Source organism: Callospermophilus lateralis, chromosome 17, assembly GCF_048772815.1.
Source record: "Callospermophilus lateralis isolate mCalLat2 chromosome 17, mCalLat2.hap1, whole genome shotgun sequence".
Classification (NCBI taxonomy): Eukaryota; Metazoa; Chordata; class Mammalia; order Rodentia; family Sciuridae; genus Callospermophilus; species Callospermophilus lateralis.
Genome location: NC_135321.1, coordinates 36,676,660 through 36,699,016, shown reverse-complemented (window position 1 = coordinate 36,699,016; position 22,357 = coordinate 36,676,660). Strand labels below are relative to the sequence as shown.

Below are 22,357 nucleotides of genomic sequence, written 5' to 3'. Positions count from 1 at the left end.
TAGTGTGATCTTAACTCTTAAGCCTCCTTATTTGTATACAGGATGCTGAATGAATACACCTGACTTTCTACTCTAAAACTACACAAGTCTACCTTTTAAATATTAGCTTCCACTATGTTGCCAAGTGCTCTCTAGCCCAATGACACTTTATACCATTCCCCAGAAAAGCACTTGCAAGTATAACTCACAATGTTTTTGGCATTACCATTCCTCTCCACATGCAACATTTGACTCTTATTCCTAATAAAATATTAGCCATACTTCATGATTATATCTTCCATAAAAATGTCCTTAATCAGAACTAAAAATTGTCTTCTATAAATTCCCCCAAACACATGGATTCATGAAAAGCTTTTTTTACCCTGTATCTATTTAAAAAACATTTTAAATATCTATTTAAAATAATTTAAAATATCTATTTTAAAAAATATTTTCTAGAGCAACTGTAGGTTCACAGCAAAACTTGAGTGCACACTACAGAGATTTCCCATATGTCTTCAGCCCCTGCACTTGTACAGTGTCCAACTCCACAGTAGTGCTTTGTTAGAATTGATGAACCCACTATGACACATCATTAGCACCCAGATTCCTTTATTTACTTTTGGATTAGAGATTTTGACAAACATATAATGATATGTATCCACCATTACAATATAATGAAGAATAGTTTCAATTCCCTAAAAATCCTCTGTGCTGGCAATCACTGAGCTTTATTCTATTTCCATAGTTTTGTCTTTTCTAGAATGTCATACAGTTGAAATCCCCCAATTTATATACCTTTTCAAATTGTTTACTTTTACTTTGTAATATACCTATGTTTCCTACATTTTTTTTAATGGCAGGATAACTCATTTCTTTTCAGTGCTAAAAAACATTTAATTGTTTGGATATACAGTTTATTTATTCACCTATGGAAGGATGTTTTGGTTGCTTCCAAGTTTGGGAAATTTTGAATAAAATTGTTATAAACATTGTGTTTCCAAATTTTCAACTCATTCAGATAAAGAGTAAGGAATGGGACTGTTGGATTCTGTGGTATGAGAATATTTATGTTTGTACAAAATTACAAAATTTAACAATCTTCCAAAGTGACTGTGCCATACTGCATTCCCAACAGCAGTGAATGAAGATGCACTATATCCTCACTGGCATTTGGTACATTCTGAGTTCTGGATTTTTTACCATTCTAATAGGTGGTAGCTCTATCTACTAGTGGTAATGCATTGTCACTTTAATTTAGAATTCCCTAATGCCATATGATGTTGAGTACTGTAACTATAACTATTTTTGTGCACCTTATATTTCTATTTTAATTACATCCTTCTTATGGGCAGCAAGTCATTCTTCATCATCTACTGAATTTGTATAATGCTTTGTGTATAGATATCACTAAAATAGTTAGAACAAGAGTAAAAAGAAAAATGAAAGAAATTAGGAAGTCTTGCCTCAGTTGATAGAAGGGCAAATTTAGCTTCCAAATATCTAAGACATAATGCCAGAGTGCCTTGTTGCTAGAATTGGTAGTAATTTTTTATATTAGGCAAATGAATACCTTTATATTATTTTTACCCAAGTGAATATTGTTCTGTAGAATAATAGAGCTGATTTATGAACTCAAGGAACATGATCTTAATATACAAGTATTTGTACTACTTTTTTTATTGTTTGAATAGACTGATAGAGATTAAAGGGAAAGTGAGCCATAGTTCCAATACATTAACACCTTTCAAATCCCCCTAAAATCTCAGGTTATTCTGTTTGACTTTCAAGGTGAATTCTTTCAGCAAATATTTACTGAGTATTAACTATGTAACAGGCTCTATCTAGAACAATGAATATATTGATAAGTTAAATCAGTGTCCCTATTAATGCAAAAATCAATGCTTACCAAGTTATATATTTAAGTGTTTCCTGTTATATTTAATAATATATTTTAGGATAATAAGCCATCTCAATAAATTGGGTGTATGATGAACACAGCAAAGTTTGTTCAACATAATAAAGTTCATTTATGACATACCCACCGCTAATACCATACAGAATGGGGAAAAACTGAAAGCATTCTCTTCTAAGATCTGGAATAAGACAAAGATACCCACTTTCACCACATTTATTCAACATAGTACTGGGAGTCCTAGCCAGAGCAATTAAGCAAGAGACAAAATAAAATAAAATAAAGGGCATCCAAATTGGAAAGGAGGAAGTCAAGCTGTCCTTGTTTGCAGATGACATGATCCTGTATACAAAAAACCCTCAAGGCTCTACTTAAAAATGTTGGAACTATTAAACAAATTCAGTAAAATTCCAGGATACAAAATCAACATACAGAATAAGTAGCTTTTCATATGCTTACAGTAAACTACCTGAAAAAGACATCAAGAGAAAAATTATATTCTCAGTAGCTAGCAAAACTAGGAATAAATGTAACCAAGCAGGTAAAAGGTATTTACAAAAAAATCAAATATTGATAAAGGAAATTGAAGAGAATTTAAAAAAATAAATACAAATATATCTATGTTTGAGGACTGGAAGAACTAATATTGCTAAAATGCCCATACTGCACAGAATAATCCACAGATTCAAGGCAATAGCCATTAAAATACCAATGTCATTCTTCACAAATAAGAAACAATAATCTTGAAATTTTATATGGTACCCCATCCAGTATTCTCAAATTAATGTGCACTAACTTATAAATAAACTAATCTGAAAAAATTAATTCTCAGGTCATTTAAAGTGAGTTCAAAACATATACTTCATTTCCCTTCCTTATTCTCAAAATCAACCTATATTTTTAATTTTTAGAAAGCTGTGAGATGTTTAAATCCAGAAGATTCATAATGACACTACTCTATATACTTGGGAGTTACATTTTTAAGCATCTTTTTGCATGTTACTATGACCTTACCAGGTTTCCCCATCCAACTTCATACTGGATAACTGTTGTTGAAGTCACAATTCAATACTAGAGAAAACTATATATATATAATTTGTATATACTGTATATAATTTACATATATACAGATATATAAAATATATATTTTATACATAAGTATTAGATCAACTGCATATAGATAGCATCCAAATAAATTTCAACATCCCTTGTTTTGGCAGGATTTCAGATTTATAAACAGCAAGCTTCCATCTGGAATTATGGTCTATATAAAGAGGCAAAACAGATTGATTGATATTCATTCACCATAATTACAAGAGCTGAGAATGCTTATCTCTTGATAAGGATGGCTAAAGGCCATCTGTAACAGATCGCATGCAAATAAAAGCTTGAAATGTAGACTACAACAGTCTCTTAAAATGTAATGCAACTGGACAAATAATAGATAATATATATCTCCCAAATGTTCTATAAATATGTGTCAAATAATAACTATAAAGCCAGTAAAATTTTATTTGGCTTATATTCAATATTTATAGGAATGAATGTTCTTTCCTTTATTTATGAAGATAGAATTACCCTGTCACCATGAGTAAAATCTGCGCTTGGAATTGTTAGGAGTGTTTATCAGTTTATGAGCCACAGTCTCTTAACCGTCCTCATAAACTCAATGAAACAGGTCAAGGAAACAGTCCAAAGACAAGACTAATAAAGAAAAATTGAGAATGGAATTTTAGGTTTTGATTATTTAAAATATAAATAATATTTTAATTCAGAAACATATTTTGATAATGATTTTAAAGTTTAACAACTTTATTATAGTTAGATATTTTTCCTTCTAAAAATGTGCAATGATATCACTTAGATCAGGACATTATAGGAATCATTTTGTATTTTAAAACAATTTTAAGTGGTATTGTATAGATAGGTTTTTAGTACATGATACAAAACCATTTCACTTGTATTTATAGAAATTACAACAACCAAACAAGCCCATTTGGGCCCATGAATCATAACCATCCCATATTATTTAAGAGTTATAGAAATATTGTTCAAAAATCACTGGGTAAACTAATAAACTTTATTTGAAATATATAGAACAGAAAGTAGAATATATTTTTTGTTAAAGAACATGGCATAACTGTGGCTCACAGTTTTAAAAGGTCTTGAACATATGTGATAAAGCAAAAAAATTCCATAAATACATGAATGTGTCCCCACCTGATTCTACTTACCCAAAAATTTCAGAACATATTGTCAGTTGAAAATAATAGTTTAAACAAAAAGTGGCTTAAGTTCTACTTTCTTCCTTTTGATTTACCTAAATGTTTAGGAAACAATATTGCATAATACTTAAGAAAATACTAACTAGTATAATGTCACTCCTGGTCACTGTGTCAGGTAAGAGGACTTGGCTGCAGTGAATGGAATGCCTATCTGAAATTATTTTTCACTTAATATTTCTTAAACAAAATTTTCCAGAGGAAATGTGGTTCCAGATATGACTCTGAGTCAAGCAGTGATTGTCAAGTACTTTCCATTTTCCTTCTCTCTCCTCCTCCCCATGTCAGCTCTCCTCTCTAGTGAGGGCAAGAGAGCCTCAGAAGACTTAATGTTCATGCAACTGACACATCAGACCAACACAGGTGTTTTTTTTTTTCTCCTCATTTCTTTTTTATTTATGGAGAAGCAACTTTCCCGGAAGCCTTACAGAAAATTGTTCCTTAGATGCCAGTAGTGAGATTGAGTTTACAAGCCAGTGCTCTAGCTGCAAGGGAAGCTCAAAAATGCAAATACAAAACACATTCAAGCTTTACAAAAGGAAGCTGTCAGCAGAGAAGGGCCAGAAGAGGGCTAGAGGTTGGGAGTATTGGTATATATATCTGTCGCATCTTTGTATTTGTCTAATTCAACCCACACATTGTTTCAAAAAAAAATTTCCTCAGTCCCCCGACACATACATTCACACAAATATACATATGTACATTTCCTTCTGAAATTATTGGCAGTGTAAACAAAATGCTGTTTGTAATGATTTGCTAAGACATCATACGTACATCTTTCTGCCATGTTCAGATTGTACATTAATGCTCCTAAACCTTGGTGAGATTTTTTAAAATTTTTTCAGATGTTGATGGAACTTTATTTTATTCATTTATTTATATGTGGTGCTGAGAATCGAATCCAGTGCCTCACACATGCTATGCAGATGCTCTACCACTGAGCCACAACCCCAGTGCCCTTGGTGAGACTTTTACCTAAAAGGATTGAGAAGTTTTTGTAGGCATCTGCCCAAACAAAGCACTGTCACAGGTTTATAACTCTGAAAATTACTGCTTCTTTTTAAGCAAAATTTTTTCAAAACAGAAAATTGAAGAAATATAAGAAGCTTCAAATAAATGAAAATATAAGTGTTCATAAATTAGAAGAATATTACTCAAAGCAATCTAAAAATTCAATGTCCAATTCAATGACATTTTTCACAAGCATGAATTTGTGAAATTCAGAATTAAAAAAATCATAAGTTTCCCATGGAGGAGCCACAAAAGGCTTTAAATAGCCAAGGAAGTCTTGATCAAAACAAGAAAGCTGAAGATAACCACATTAACTGACTTCAAAATATACTACAAACCTAGAATAATCAAATCAGCCTCACGCTCTGATAAAAACAAACCCATATATCAATGAAACAAAGGAGAGAGCCCAGAAATAAATTAATACATCTACAATGGATTTTTTTTTTGTACCAGGAATTGAACACAGGGGCTCTTAGCCACTGAGCCACATCCCATCACTTTTTATTTTTTATTTTGAGTCAGGGTCTTGCTAAGTTGCTTAGGCCCTTGCTAAATTGCTAAGGCTAACTATAAACTTGCAAACCTCCTGCCTCAGCCTCCCAAGCCTCTGGGATTACAAGATTACCCCACTGATGTTTGACAAGGTGCCAAGAAGACAAAATGGGGAATGACGGTCTCTTCAATAGATGATGTTGGGCACTAGATATATACACTCAGAAGAGTGAAATTAGACCCTCATCTCACACATAATAAAAGTTAACTCAGATGCATCAAGCACCTAAAGACCAGAAACGGAAAATCTACTGAAGGAAAACACAAAAAAGTGACATTAGCCTGGGTATGTATGTGTGTGTAGGTATGCATGTATGTATATATCCTGAAAAGTGCAGGAAATAAGAACAAATAAATGAATGGAATTACATGAAACCAAAAGGTTTTTTCACAACAACACAAATAATCAACAGAGTGAACAATCTATGGCATGAGAGAGAGTATCTGCAAATAATATAACTAATAAGGAATCAATATCCAAAATATAGAAGGAACTCAAACAGCTCAATAGTAAGAAAACAAATAACCTTATTAAAAATGCCAAAGGATCTAAACAGACATTTCTCCACAGACATACAAATGATCATCAGGTGTACAAAAAAAATGCTCAAAGTCACTAATAGTTGGAGAAATAAAAATTTAAATCATAATGGTATATCATCTCATGCATGTTAGAATGACTGTTCCCAAAAGATGAAAGAAAACAAGTACCAGAGAAAGTGTGGAGAAAAGAGGATTCCTACATACTCTTAGTGGAAATATAAATTAGCCCAACTCTTATGGAAAAGAATAAAAAAGAGCCTCAAAAAGTTAAACTAGAACAAGCATATGATCCAGTAATTCTACTACTAGGTACATTTCCAAAGAAATGAATTAGATGTTGAAAAAATATCTGCACTCTGATGTTTATTGCAGCATTATCCGTAGTAGTCAAGATATGGTATCAATATAAGTTTCCATCAATGAATGAAAACATAAAGAAATTGTGGTATATACACATGACAGAATATTATTCTGCCTTTAAAAAGGAAGAAAATCCTGTCATTTGGACAATATGGATGAATGTAATGGTTAAATGAAATAAGCCAGTCATGGAAAAACAAATACTACAGGATCTCATTTTTATGTGGAATCTAAAAAAGTTGAATCAGGCGTGGAGAGTAGAATGGTGGCTATTAAGAGCTGGGGTGGGGATCAGGGTTGGGGAAATTCTGGTAAAGGATACAAAAGTTTCACTTAGAAGGAATAAATTCAAGAGCTCTAATGTACAATATGGCAGCTATAGTTAGTAACAACATATTATCTACTTGAAAATTGCTAAGAGTAGTTTTTGCTGACATAAAATAATTTTACAGATTTATGGGGTTCAGTGTGATGATATATATAATGTGTAATGATCAAATCAGGGTCATTAGTATTTCCATCTCCTTAAACATTTATTATTTCTTTGTGTTGTGAACCTTCAAACTCCCCCTTCTTCTTTGCCAACTATATAATAAATTCTTGTGAACTGAAGTCACTCTACTGAGCATTAAAGCTATTCTTTTATGTAACTGTATTTTGCTGCCCATCATCCAACTTCTCTTTTTTATATCCCCATTTTCCCACCTTTCCTGAGCTCTAGATATCCCTGTGGCTAAAGGAGTCGATTTTAAGTGTTTCCACCACAGCATGGTAAACATGTGAAGTAATACATATGTTCACCAGCTCAATGTAGCCAGGCTTAGAGTCTATATGTTTCAAAACATGTTGTACAAGATAGATACAATTTTGCTCGTCAGTTATAAAACAAATCAATAAACAAATCAGCAGAATGAGAAGAAAAGAAGGAGTGGAGAGAAAATATGGAAGGCAAAAGTAAAGCAGCAAAAATTAGGGGTGATTTGTGTATTTATCTTTTAAGTTAGAAAAAAATGTAACCACTCCCAGCATCTCTGAATGGCTTTGTTCAAATTCAAATATTAAGAGATGTTACACATTTTATTTTACCTCATTCTTTTCTAAGAGCTATTGGGTTAGCTCTTCCATCTTCAGTAGTTCGGGATGAAAGAGTAATGCATGACTTTTACATGTAATTACAAAAGAAATGATCTACCTAATTGCAAATATGTTTTAAAGAACCAAGATTTAACATACAAGTATTTAACTAATTAACTACAATTCAATTAATTCCAATTGGAATTTTGATGGTTCCATTATTACAGACTAATGAAGAGGCACACCTTAGTGTGTATAGATTTTACGCATATATTAATAGACTTCTACCTTTACAAATAATATTACTATGCTCTCCATTCTCATTATTTGTAAAGCAAATTTATGATCTTTTAAAAAGAATGCTATTTAACTTTAATATAACTATATATCTGTGTAAGCATCAAAATCAGCTTTTCTGTTCCCTTTGCATCTAGCTAATCATGCCAGTTGTATAATTGGTTGTATGCATTTTGTTTTCCCTTAGCAATGATCAAGATATCCAAGACCTTAAAATGCCCCACTTGTCTAGAATTACTGTCATTGCTTCAGTTTAGGTAAACCATCATGGTGTTAGAATCAACTGTACAATGGATTGATCTTTTATTTAAAAATACAAACAACCCCTCCGAGTAAAAAATTTATTTTTCTGCTCTTCACACTAATCTCTATATAATTTCTCACTTTTAAAACATTAGATAACTATATCAGGTCATGCAGGAATTAAATGTACTCATGAAGACTCAAAAAGGCACTAAATTTCATCTTCTGTCAAAACATATAGATAGCTAGGTATACCTTTTCTTTTTTTCTGTTGTATGAAAAAAAAATGTGTTAAATGTGAAATAATAGACTCCCTTCAAAATTATTAAACTGAAAATATTGTTCTTTTGTATGATTTTAGGATATAGAGAAACTTATTTGTACTATTATATCTGGTCTATGAGGAGACGATGGCGACTTAAATATATGCACATTATTTCCCCCATAGAAAGGAAGGAGCATTGACTAGATTAAATATTTCTATCATCTTATTTAAGTCGGACTACGAGAGTTGACCACTGAAAACATGATGATGTTATATAGAAATCGCTGATCAGAGACACTGGAGATTGGAAACCATACATCTTCACAGCATTTTCAACTGTGTGGAGTTGAATCACAAAGTGGTTTTAGACCACAACATAATTCAGTAAATAAAAAAGTAAATGGCCTGACCTCAAAGTGAAGTTGAAATTACTGAACTATTGTCAGTATAACATGAATTTTTATTAGATGTTCACAGCAGGGATTTGGGGGCCCTCCAGCAAACACTTCTGAGAAGGTTAATTCACACTTCGTTAACTGCAAAACATATGTATTTGTGGCAAACTTCCATACAATGGAAAGATGACTTGGCATTTACAGAAACCAGCAGGAAAGAATTTTTCTCTGGAAATAGTTTAGGTTATTTTCTAGCAACTTTTGCCGTTCTCCATGTTGAGAAGCCAAGCTTAAAGTTTCAAGAAACTAAATAATATTCAACAAATGAATGTTATCTCTAAATTGAATGACTGTGGTTTAATTGTATATGGTTATAATTTTGTAACTCCTGAGATGTTTTTGATTACAGTCTTTAAGGCAGCTTTGAAAAATTAACAAGCAGAGAGTACAGAGTTTTTTGACATGGATTTCTGATGCCTTTGCAGTCTCTTAGATAACCTTAATTGGTAGGTATAGTTAAGGTTTTAGGTTCTGTTGTCTTCTTTTAGGAGTGAGGATTTGTGCAGATCTATTACTGTTGCTCATAAAAAAAAATTATTTGTGGCTAGGAGAACTTCAAAATTCTGCTAACTCACATAAAAATTACAATGTATAACATGGAAATTAAGCAGGTGGCAGTGGTAGTCAATATTCTATTCCATTTTATTATCATTTTTACAATCAAGAATATGAAAACTGAAGGCTATTATCTTTGTCCTTTTTCTGTTAATTTCATCCTTGTAAACCATGAATAGATGAAAAATGACATTTCAGAGTTGAACAGATCCGTAGGTAAAATCTCATCCAACTCAATTTTAGAGTGCACCAAGGTGCAGTCATACAGAGATAAATGAATATTTGATTTGTCTACAGTAAACACAGATGCAGGGGCTCATAAGACAAAGCTCTTAAGTTGGTAACTCTCACTTATTGTATACTTGTACAGGAGCTATGCAATAGTGGGGAAAATTTAAATTCTGTCAATGGACCTTACGGGAATGACAGGACATAATGAAATAATCATGCTATTCAAAATAATCCTATTATTTTGAATATGAGGTAAGTACTAAGAAGCAATGCTAAGGAAATAGAAGCATATCTTAGGTCTAGAAAAAAAGTTACTCAGAGTGAGACCTGAAGTATCTATAAGGAGTTCACTAGGTAGGAAGTAGAAAGGGTTATAGAAGGTGGTTTGAATTCTTAGAAGAGGGAAAAGCATACACAAAAGTCTCTGTAGGAAGGAAGTATTGGAATTAAAGAACAGAAATAAAAAATTATCCAATGTGATAAGAAATGGATTGAAAAAATGAGCAGAGCTTCAGAAATTTATTGGACAATATCAAAAGTTCTTTAGCTTTTCTTTGGTGAATTTCTGTTAGTGATAAAGTCTTTCAATTTTTGTATGAAAATGTTTTATTATGCTCTCATATCTCCTCAATAATTCTACTAGTGCTTTTGAGAAGTAGGCCATCTGTTTACTTGATTGTTTTTAGATTTTTTTGTTGTTGTTATCTGCTTTTAGAGTTTTCTTCTTTGTGATTTTCTAATCATCCCTATTAGGTATTTAGGTGTGGCTTTCTTTTTATGTACCATATATTTCCTGAATTTATAGATTCATCTCTTTAAAAGATTCTTGGTACTTTTAAGAAAATATATATTTGAGACTACATCCATAAAATTTAATAAATATATTTTTAACCTTCTCATTCTATTCTCTATGTGTCCTAATCTCCCTTGACTATTTTATATCACAGTGTCCATTTATTAAATGTAAAGAAATTTCCCAAGTTTATTTTTCAGTTTAGAAATTCTCAGCTAAATTGTATCTAATATGCTGTTTAAGTTATCTGTGGACACACAGAGAATGCCATGTGATCATTGTAGTTATGTTGTCATGGCCAAGGGATGCTAAATTTTGCCAAAAAGCCACCAGAGACCAGGAGAGAAGAATAGTACACATTCTCCCTCACAGCTTTCAGAAGGAATCAATCCTATCAACATCTTCATTTTTAACTTTCAGTCTCCATAACTATGAAACAACAAATTTCTGTTGTTTCACACCATCCAGTTTTGGGTGCTTTGTTATAGGAGCAAAAATAACAAGAACAAGGTATAGCAGCACCAATACAAATAGATCAAGGAACAGACAGACATGGGTTGGATTTTCAGAAAGGGCCACTGAGACAATAAAAATTACTTGGAAATCAGAAAGACCAGTATGGGTTCCTCAGTGGCCCCTGACTAAAGAAAAGATACAAGCAGCCCATAATCTGGTCAAACAACAATTAGCGGAAGGACATATACAACCTTCTGTATCTCCCCATAATACTCCCATTTTTGTCATCAAAAAGAAATCTGGTAAATGGAGATTATTGCAAGATTTAAGAGCCATTAATAATGAGATGGTTATTATGGGACTTGCTCAATCAGGGATTCCTCAATTGTCTGCTTTGCCAAAAACCTGGCATGTTTTAGCCATAGATATTAAAGATTGTTTTTTTTTCAATTCCAATTCATCCTGAGGATAGTCCACATTTTGCATTTACTATCCCTGCACTGAATCATGAAGGTCCTGATCAGAGATATGAATGGAAAGTACTCCCTTCAAGGGATGGCTAACAGCCCAACTATGTGTCAAATTTATGTTAACAAAGTAATCCAGCCACTTAGAAATCAAAATCCTGAACTACAAATATTTCACTATATGGATGATGTATTATTAGCACACAAAGCTAAAAACACATTGCTAGAATGTTATGCCACACTTACAAACTTATTAAAAAATTATAATCTAGAGATAGCAATAGATAAAGTATAATTAAATTTTCCAATTAATTATTTAGGAGTTCTATTATCCTTAACCATGGTCCGTCCACCAAAAATTCAAATATGAGTAGATCAACTCAAATCACTTAATGACTTTCAAAAGTTATTAGGAGACATAAATTGGATAAGGCCTTTTCTAGGCATATCAACAGGAGAGTTGGGACCTTTATTTGATATCCTAAAAGGTCCATCAGATCCAAATTCACCCCGAATGTTAACGCCTGAAGCAAGAAAGGCATTAAAAATCATTGAACATATATGGAAAATATGCATTTGGATAGAATTGATATAAGTTTGCCTTTATTATTTATTGTACTACCAACAAAAAATATTCCTACAGGAGTATTTTGGCAAGAAGGTACATTATTATGGATACATTTATCTTATTCTCCTAACACTATTCTTACTAGGTATCCTGAGGCTGTAGGACAATTAATACTCAAAGGAATAAAAGCAGCAAAGGGAGTGTTTGGAATTTCTCCCAATAAAATTATTACTCCATATACTATGAATCAAATTGATGAGTTAGCTAATGAGTTAAATACTTGGGCAATAATCATGTGCAAATCTAATGTTTCATTTGATAACCACTTACCATCTAATCCTTTATTGTCTTTTTGGTCATCACATCCTGTAATTTTTCCAAAAATGACAAGAAAAACACCTATCATGAATGCTCCAAATATATTCACTGATGGGTCAAATAATGGTACAGCAGCAATAGTTACACCTGATCAAACTTTTACATTTTTAGTACCCAAACAATCAGCTCAAAATGTAGAGCTTAATGCAGTATTACAAGCTTTTGTGATGTTTAAAGATTCTGTATTTAATTTATTTTCCGATAGTCAATATATAGTTAATGCTATAGTATCCCTTGAAGATGCTGGTAGGATTTTCCCTTCCTCTACTGTTTTCTCTTTGCTTTCCACTATACAAAGTCTAATCTGGGACAGAAAAGATCCGTTCTTTATAGAACATATCAGGGCACATACAGGACTGCCTGGAGCCCTTAGTTTGGGCAATGATTTAGCAGATAAAACTACACATGACATACATATTTTCTCTACACTAGAAGAAGCTACGAGTTTTCATAAAAAGTTCCATGTCAATACTAATACTTTACAAAAGCGTTTTAAAATAACTAAGGAACAAGCTAGACAAATAATAAAACAATGTCAAAATTGTGTGACCTTTTTACCACAAGTTAATCTTGGAGTCAATCCTAGAGGATTGATACCTAACCATATTTGGCAGATGGACGTCACACACTTGCCAGAATTTGGAAAATTAAAATATTTGCATGTTACAGTTGATACTTCTTCTGGATTTTTGATGGGCTCCCTTCATGCCGGAGAAAAAACTAAAGATGTTATAGCTCATTGCTTACAAAATTTTGCCATTGTGGGCGTTCCAAAACAGTTAAAAACAGATAACGGTCCTGGTTATGCTTCTACCTCTTTTAAACAATTTTGCTCATCTTTTGGCATTACTCATATAACAGGAATTCCATACAATCCACAGGGACAAGGCATAGTTGAAAGAGCTCATCAAACTATTAAAATGTACTTATTAAAGCAAAAAGAAGGAATTGGGAAGGGATATATATTCCCCAAAGATAAACTTAAATTAACCCTTTCTACTCTAAACTTTTTTAATTTGGATTCATCAGGACTTAGTGCTGAGGAAAGGCATATGTGTCCAAAAAATGTACATAAGCCCAAGGTACTTTGGAAAGATATTCTAACAGGACAATGGAAAGGTCCTGACCCAGTAATTGTCTGGAGTTGGGGGTCTATTTGTGTGTTTCCACAGGAAGAACAGCAGCCGATTTGGATTCTGGAGAGATTAACTAAAGTCCTGACCCAGTGATTGTCTGGAGTCGGGGGTCTGTTTGTATGTTTCCACAGGGAGAACAGCAGCCGATTTGGAATCCAGAAAGATTAATTAAAGCGATTTCTACAGACCAAAAAGAAGATGATTTGGCTCAAATCCATAACAGCTGATATCCAGAACTCCAGTTTGGCTACCCTTACATCTGCGACAGAACCAGGATGCTTTTTTCAATATCTATTTTATTATTGCCCTTTCCCACATCATGAAGTTCTATTTTGTTTTTTGAGCTCATACAGACCTAGGTTAATATTTTGCTGATCAGTTCTATTTTTTGACTATAGAGTTTTAAACATTGCAATGGAGATTTCACCTGTAAAAAGTTATAAGGCCTTTACTATTATGTTATGTGTTGTATGTATTATATTATGTGTGCACACTTGGGTTTTGTGTTATATGTTTGAATGTACGTATGTCCATATATCATATATGATGAGTGCTCATGAAAAAATGGATCCAAATATTTTTTTTCACGTGATTTAAATGGTTTAATTTAAATTGGGTAAACAGCTGTTGAGGATTGTTTTAATATGTGAACAAAAAAGGAGGTTAACAGATCTGTTTGTTTACTTTCACCTTTCCTTTTCATTATATTTAATAATTCTCTTCAAGATAATGTAAATTGTTAAGAAAATTGTTTTCTTTTAGTTCCTTCTTGAATGTTACATAATTTTTTCTTTAGCCATTATTGCCAGAATTCCTATCTTCATCCCAGTGACAGTGAAGACAAAGATAAAACCAATCTATAGCTTCTGCAATAGCCATCACTGAACTGCTTGCAGAACTTGCCTGGACTATGTATCACTTGTATGCATTGTGAACTCACTTGTATTCATTGTGAACTATCTGTTGGTGCAGCGACTTGTGGTAGTGTTGGGGTATTTATGCTGATGGTGTCATCGGTGGTACAATTTTTCCAAAAGGAGCCGTCAAGTGGCTCTGCTTGTCATGATCGCTCAGCTAAAATTTGGGGGCCAACAGAGGTGAGGCAAAGAACCTCACCCCCCCGCTGGGACAAAGACCTCTCCACAGGTGTTGCTGTATACTGGACTGGTAGTCAGTGACGGGTAAGATCCAATTGCGAATGGTACCAAACTAAGACAGGAGGCTGACGCTTTGAGGTCAGCTCATCCGATAACAGGTAAGAACCATATGTACTATTGGACAACCTAAGGCAGGCACGCTCCCTAAGCCACATGCTTGTTGTTTAAACAGAGAGGGGGAGATGTTGAGAGCCACAGCCGAAGGGGCCCCAGCAAACTTTCAGACTGCCAGCTGATGATTGGCTCACAGCGGCCCCAGCAACATTTAGCTGATTGGCTCCTCTGCGGAAATCATTGGGTTGTTTCCCTGCCCTTTCAGGCCACGGAGCTGCTCATTGGGGGACTTTTTTGGCTCCGCCCACACGACCCAGCCAATCGGCCTCAAGAGCAGGAGGATTGTGGGAGGTGGACAGGCTTGTGGTTGTGGGAGAGGCTTGTGGGAAGCCCGTGGTGGCAGTTGGGCTCTGAGGATTTTTCCTGAGGAGCTGTTTTGTTTGGCATGTGTGGTTCTAAAAATAAAGTTCGTTTCTTTTGACAAGTGGCTCCTGAATTGTGCCCAGCCAGACTGCGGCAACCACTAATGATTTTGATTTTTTTTTCATTTTAAAAGTATCTGATTGCTTGCTGGGCATGGTGGCACATGCCTGTAATCTCAGCAACTCTGGAGGCTGAGGCAGGAGGATCAAGAATTCAAAGCCAGTCTCAGTAAAAACAAGGTGCTAAGCAACTCAGCGAGACTCTGTCTCTAAATAAAATACAAAATGAGCTGGGGATGTGACTCAGTGGTTGAGTTCCCTGAATTCAATCCCCAGTAAAACCCCACACACACACAAAAAAAGTATCTGGTTTCTTAAAAATCTCCATGTCTTTTTAAATAAATGTCTTTTTTATTTCTATTTTGATTCTGTATTTCAAAGACATTTAAAACATACTCACCACATATTCTGTATACAATAATTCTCATATCTTAAATTTATGAGACTCTATTTCCACTCTTCTGCAATTTCTGTTGGCTCTTGCTTATAAGTTTGTTTTACAATGTGTAATCTTAGATTACTAGTTCAAGCTCAGTGTGATTTCTCCTTTGAAATCCTGTGTTGATAGTGCATTATTATTCCAAAGAGAATTTGCATGCGCTTTTGCCATTCACCATCAGGAGCTACCACTCCTGATTCACTTGGGTTGATTTCTAGCTTTGGACATCCAAGCCCACACTGCTGCTGAATATCAGAACCCTAAATAAACATACATTAGGGAATGATGGGTATAAATTCTCACAGAAAGTTTTTTTTTTTTCACTTTCCACAGCCAAGCCTGAGACAGATAAGTTTCCTTGTTATATCCTAGTCTGAGTTTCACTAAAAATGAAATCCTTTGATGGTTTCAATTCTATAAGGTACCTCTTAACTTGCTAGCTTACATGATACCAGGACCATATCTATAGGCCCACAGACAGCTGTTAAAGTGCTGACCTATGGCCTCATTAGTATATTAAGTAGATAAAATCTGGTTACAAAGGGGTGGTAGCTTTAAATAAAAAGAGAATGATCTAAAAAAGGTTTGAAACCAATATAAAAGGGCCTATATGTCCATCCCCAAACAAAACAATTTAAAAGAATTTTTAATAGAAAGAAACTCAGTTTGTTTCTATATTCACACAATTAAATATAATTTGTATATATTCTGTTCCAGTTCACACCATAAAATTATGTAAAATTTTTACAAAACATCCAAGATAATGAATCTTTGAATGATTTGTAAACTTATAGTTTTAAAATTTTTATTATTATAATTATTATTGACACAAGGGTACAAATTTATGGTATAGCTCAATGTTGGAGTTGGAAAACAAAGGACTTAAATGTCCTGGAATACTCTTTATTACCGCACAAGGTAAGAAAAAATACTCATATAAGTTAATTCGAGGAGGTGTCATCCTACAATTAAAAAAGCACTGAAGTTTACTTAGTTGTACATCTAAATTATTATATCACACCAAATGATAGAATTTGGAGGGATAAGGGGAAACTTGCTGAAATTCACAGTGTAATGATGGCTGCCGTCAGTTCTTTCCTGACTATTCATATAATGATACCAATAATAAGAGCAAACACATCTTAAGTTGGGGAAAATAGTATATATTTACCATTTCTTTTATAGAATTTCCATGTTTTTTTTTTTTCTTCAGTTTTCAGCCTGGTAATTATGCTGTAGTTTTCCAGCCCCTGGCACTATCTACAGAGTCTCATCACCACAGTAAGCAAAATAAGAGTTGACAGGGAAATGAATGTGTTACTTTTCATCAGAGAGGGAAAGAAATAACATCACTGGGAGGAAGAGTTCATTAGAAACTTCCCTTTGTTTCACTGTTTCTTACTGTTTTATAAAGTAGACCACAAGTCATGTTGATGTGACAGCACTTCATTGACTTTGATTCTACAACAAACATACCCTTAGAACAAAGCTAACAGAAGGTACATCACAGAGAGATGGTGTTGTCCCCGTACTGGTGTCAGTCTATGATGTCATTCTCACTCTCTGGGGGGAAAAAAAAAAAAAAGTACTAAAAATCAAGGGAAAAATGAATTTTTCATTATGTTAAATTTATTCAATTTGAAAAGCTGTTCTTGACTCTAAGATTAATCCTTCCTACTTCCTGTTGCTGTTGTTAAATTATGATTTTATTAGACATTGGTGTAATAGATGACAGTGTATTTTTAATGCTCTTATATACTTACATTGCACAATAAGAATCTGGCAAATTTGCTTTGGCCTTGTGTTTAATTTATTTTGAATTTACTAGTCCATGAAATAAAAAAAAGTTCCTCTTTCCTTATGGAACAGCTCTTTCCATGTAGAACCCCTAGACCAAATGTCTTAGCTTAATCAGTGAGTTCATTCATGCTGACAATTTAATTTTTATGTGAAGTACACAAATAAATCCTCATTATTGGATACTTTTCTCAGCATCCTTTCTCCATTAGATATAAAATGCTATTTCATTTTTGTCAAAATATCTTTTACGATTCTATTTCTAGGCCCAACAAATAAACATTGGGCCATATCCAGTACATTTCTGACTTCCACAATTTGACATGGTTGTTCTTATTTATATAAGAGGCACTTGTAATTTTGAAAGTTTCTCCAAGGCCAGAATGATATTTTTAAAATACTCATAAATTTTCTATTTCAATCTATAACATATCAGTATCATCAGTAAAAATTTTATATTCAGTTACTGTGAGAAAACTAATATTCTATTACTAATGTTTGAGTCAAGAAGCAAACTACCTCTCTTCTCATTGATATCTTTGTTTATTGCATGTGGGAAATTTTCTTATTTTCTGAATTTGTGTAAATACGTTTTATTATCAATAAAAATATTTGTTTATTTTAGGTTTGTTTGACCATTAAAAATGTTAAGTAAAACAATCTCCTCAAATTGTGTTTGTCCTGAGACATATAAAAAATTGTAATATTTTGAACCAACAAAGTTGATTTCAATTTGTATTGACCTAAAGATAAAATAACTCAAAATTCCATTTTTGCTAACATTTCATTATTTAATTATTTACTAAGCCCTTGATCTGAGTTATATACCACACAGGGACCTCGGCATACAGAGATGAATAAGGTGAATTTTGATGTTGTTAAAATACTTATGTTGAAGGAAAAATTTTGTCAATATTCCATTTAGTCCAACAACTTGATATTTTTTTACTAAATAATAAAGTACATGTTTACATAATTTACTGAAATCTATCTTTTTCCCTTGAGTAGAATCTTTATCCTAGAATTAAAAATGAAAACCTTCATTTCATTGTTTATAAACATTAACATAGAAAATATTTGTGTTTATTATACTTTCCAGTGTTTTGTTTTGTTCTGTTTTTGTTTTTTTGTTGTTTGTTTGTTTATTTGTGATACTGGGGATTAAACCCAGAAGTGTTCTATCATGAACTAAATCCCCATTTCTTTTTACTTTTTATTTTGAGACAAGGTCTTACTAAGTTTCTGAGGTTCTTGCAAAGTTGTTCAGGCTGACCTCAAAGTTGTGATCCTCCTTGCTCAGTCTCCCGAGTTGCTGGGATTCTAGACATGCACCACTGTGCCTGTCTTATAGTTTCCATTTTATAAATATACCCCTCTCTCTGGGTATATATACCTTTCAAATTTTCTAATCTTGATTATAGAAGTGTATCACTCAGCTTTCTGTCATTGTAGCAAAACCTGAGGTGATCAACTTCTAAATAGAAGAAGTCTATTTTGGCTCATAGTTGTAGAGGTTTCAGACTATGACGAGTTGGCCCTGTTGTTGTGGCAGCACATCAGGGCAGGAGCATACAGCAAAGCAAAGATGTTCGATTCATGGTCAGGAAACAAACAAACAAACAAACAAACAAACAAAAAACAGAAAAGGAAGAGACTGCAGTCCCACAATTCCCTTCAAGGGTACACCACCAACAATCCAAGATTTCCAGGTTTCCTGCACCCCTTAAAGGTTCCACAACTTCCCAATAGTGCACAGGCTGTAAAACAAGCTTTTATTTATTACGTAGGCCTTTGAGGGACAGTCACATCCAAACTGTGGCAAGAGGAGAGCACTATTCCAAAATTTTCCAAAGGAAGTGAAATAAAGCCTGTTAAGTAATAGTGATGTTGGAATAAATGGACTCGGTAAATAGCTAGGAGTGCTCCAAAATAAAAACTATCTGAAAAAAAATATTTAAATGATACTGGTATAGTCATATTTGTGTGACAGCTATCCCCAAACACCAACTGAATAATTGTTCATAAAGACAAAGTGTGACTTTGCTGATGCTGTCATTGGTATAAATCATTATTACCAGTAGTTTAAAAAAGTGATAGTACAGGCCAAATGTATCATGTACATATAGCTGGGAGGTAAGTAGAATGGTGCAGATGCTCTGGAAAACTGCTTGGCAGTTTAGCAAACTAAACACACAATTACCTGCAACACAGCAACTGCACTCTTGGGCATTTACCCCAGAGAAATAAAAGCTTATGTTCACATAAAAAACCTGTACAAGAATATTTACAGCAGCTTCATGTGTAAAAGCACAAAATCCAAATCAGAGCAGATATCCTTCCTCAGATTAATGATGAAACAAATGGTGATACAGTCATACTATAGAAAACCACCAGCAATAAAAAGAAACAAACAACAACTTGGATAAATCTTCACAAATTATGCTAAGGGAAAAAAAAACAATCCTAATAGGTCTAATGCTGTACGAGTCCATTGTTAAATTAAAAATTTTAGGAATGTGGTGTAAATCAGGGGTTAGGGATGGGGTCATGGAGGGATATAGAGGACAGGAGAGGGAGTTGGGCATGGTTATAAAAGGCATATTGAGGAATCCTTGTGGTATTGGAACTATGCTGTATCTTCAGTGTGCTGATGGACATGTGACCCCCCACTCCAGTGAAACTGTACAGAATTTAAAACATAAGCACATACCTACACATGCATAGAGGTACAATCACAACTGGAGAAAGTTAAATAAGATTGGTGAGTTATCTCAATATACTGCTCCTGGCTGTGATATTACAGTTTTGTAAAATATTAGGCAAAGTATACAAGGGGAGTCTCTCTGTAATGTTTATTACAACTGCAGGTGAATCTACAATGATCTCAACAGAAATTACAATTTTAAAAGAGGGATTGGAAAGTTGGAACAGTCAGTCTCTCTTTCCTCTCTCCCTTACACACACACACACACACACACACACACACACATACACGCAGTGCTTTCTATCTAGGAGCAGTATGGACACCAGAATTAGAATAGTGCCGACAGGTGACCTTAAGGATGGAAGCTGTCTATCAAAGATGGTAAACAGGAAAATCAAAGAAGCCAAGGTTCCTTATGACCCAGAGACTTCACTACATTATGCCTACACCACCTACTTTTGGCCTTGTATTGCATGATAAAAGTAAATATCTTTGTTAAAAAAGAGGGGGGAAAGGTATGTAATATGTTGAGTCCTGCCAACGCAGCATAGTAAGTACATTCTTTCTCTCATCATATCCTATCTCATCTGATGCCACCTGCAGAGTGCTAATTAAAAATACTATCTGTCTCTAAAATAATTATTAACAAAACTCAATATGTGCATACAAATGTCCTATTACCACAATTACATATACCACTTATAACCTGATTGTTATGTATGAACTCTGTGATAGAAAGGTAAGTCTGTACCCCATACTAGACATGTAGACAGAAAGATCAGTAGAGTAGAAAGAAGGAAACAGGGAGAGGGAGGAGGGCAGAAAAAGGGGAATTACTGGGGACAGGATTAGAACAAATTATATATCATGCCTTTATAATAGGTCAAAATAAATCCTATTGTTATGTATAAGCTGAAAAGACCAATAAAAATAAAAATAATTAAAATATTTAAAAAGAGAGAAAGCTACAGACCCTTTATTGCAAATAATCTCAGCTCATGATTAGTTCTTGAGGTCTGCATTATGTGTTGTTTAATACAATGGTCCCCAAGGCAATCTTGAAAATAAAAATTCTATTGTATTTGTCTTATATAATTTATTCTGAGATTCTCTAATTTCTGGAATTTTGTAATTTTGAATATGATATATTGTAAAAGTAAGGCAACAAATCATTCCACTGGCATGAAATAAATTAAAAATGTGTTTTAGTCAAAATATGTCTTAGATAATGGGTGGGATAAAGATTGGATAGCTTTGTAAACCAGGCATGGTGGCCCACACCTATAATTCCAGCGGCTTTAGTGGCTAAGGCAGGAGGATTGTGAGTTCGGCAGAAGTGAGGCACTAAGCAATTCAGTGAGACCCTGTCTCTAAATAAAAAGTACAAAATAGGACTGGGAATGTGGCTAAGTGGTCTAGTGTCCCTGAGTTCAATTTCCTTGACAACCCTTCTCCACAAGAAAAAAAAAAAAGAATGAATGACTTTGTAAAATGTTATCATTAGTAACATGGTACAAGGAAGTCCCTATCCTGCCTTTAGCCAGTTATAGTCTCCCCTAGTGTCCTGGGTCCAAGCCTCTCTTCAAGTACATTATTGTTCTGATCATTTAATAGATCACTGAATAAACCCAGAAGACATCTTTCCATTCTCTTCAGACATAGATGATACTTTAGAATTTATGTGTTTATACAAATTGTATAAGAGATAGCAATAATGAATAATGACCAGTTGTCAGAAATACATGCATGACATGTATTGATTCATTCTTCACAGTAACTATGCAAAGTAGACATTATTTACTGTTCTTATTGTATGCAGGTTGGGAGAAATTTGAAGTGTTAACTAATTTATCCATTCACATTTTTATGTGTGTCCTGGTCCTTTCTCCTAATTGGGATCTAAGGGCACTCCTTCATCGCTGTTCTGGGAAAGACTGTTATAGGAACACATTTTTTTTTTTTTTAAGTACAAATCGGGTGTTAAGTTTCAAAACTTTACTTGGAGTTGCATGAGTCTAAGCTTCTAAGCTTTAGAAACATAAAACCTGGAGAAATCACATAATGTTCAGCCTTAAATAATAATACTGAATGAATGCTGATGAAGTAAGAGTTTCCACATTTCCAATGAGATAACAATTCTCTTGTTAAATGAATAAAGAGA

The 22,357-nt window shown here is 33.7% G+C and overlaps 1 protein-coding gene across 5 annotated transcripts in view; it reads right to left on the bottom strand.

Annotated features, from left to right (window-relative positions):
- The window catches only part of Nol4 (nucleolar protein 4), a 310,075-nt gene that overhangs the window by 269,519 nt on the left and 18,199 nt on the right, over window positions 1–22,357 (bottom strand). Inside the window, exon 2 of one of the 5 annotated variants that reach the window (XM_076836802.2) lies at window positions 20,273–20,281. The exons of the other annotated variants lie outside the window; for them this stretch is intronic. Within the exon in view, the coding sequence (XP_076692917.1) occupies window positions 20,273–20,281 (9 nt within the window). The remainder of the gene's footprint in view (window positions 1–20,272; window positions 20,282–22,357) is intronic. 5 annotated transcript variants of the gene reach the window in all.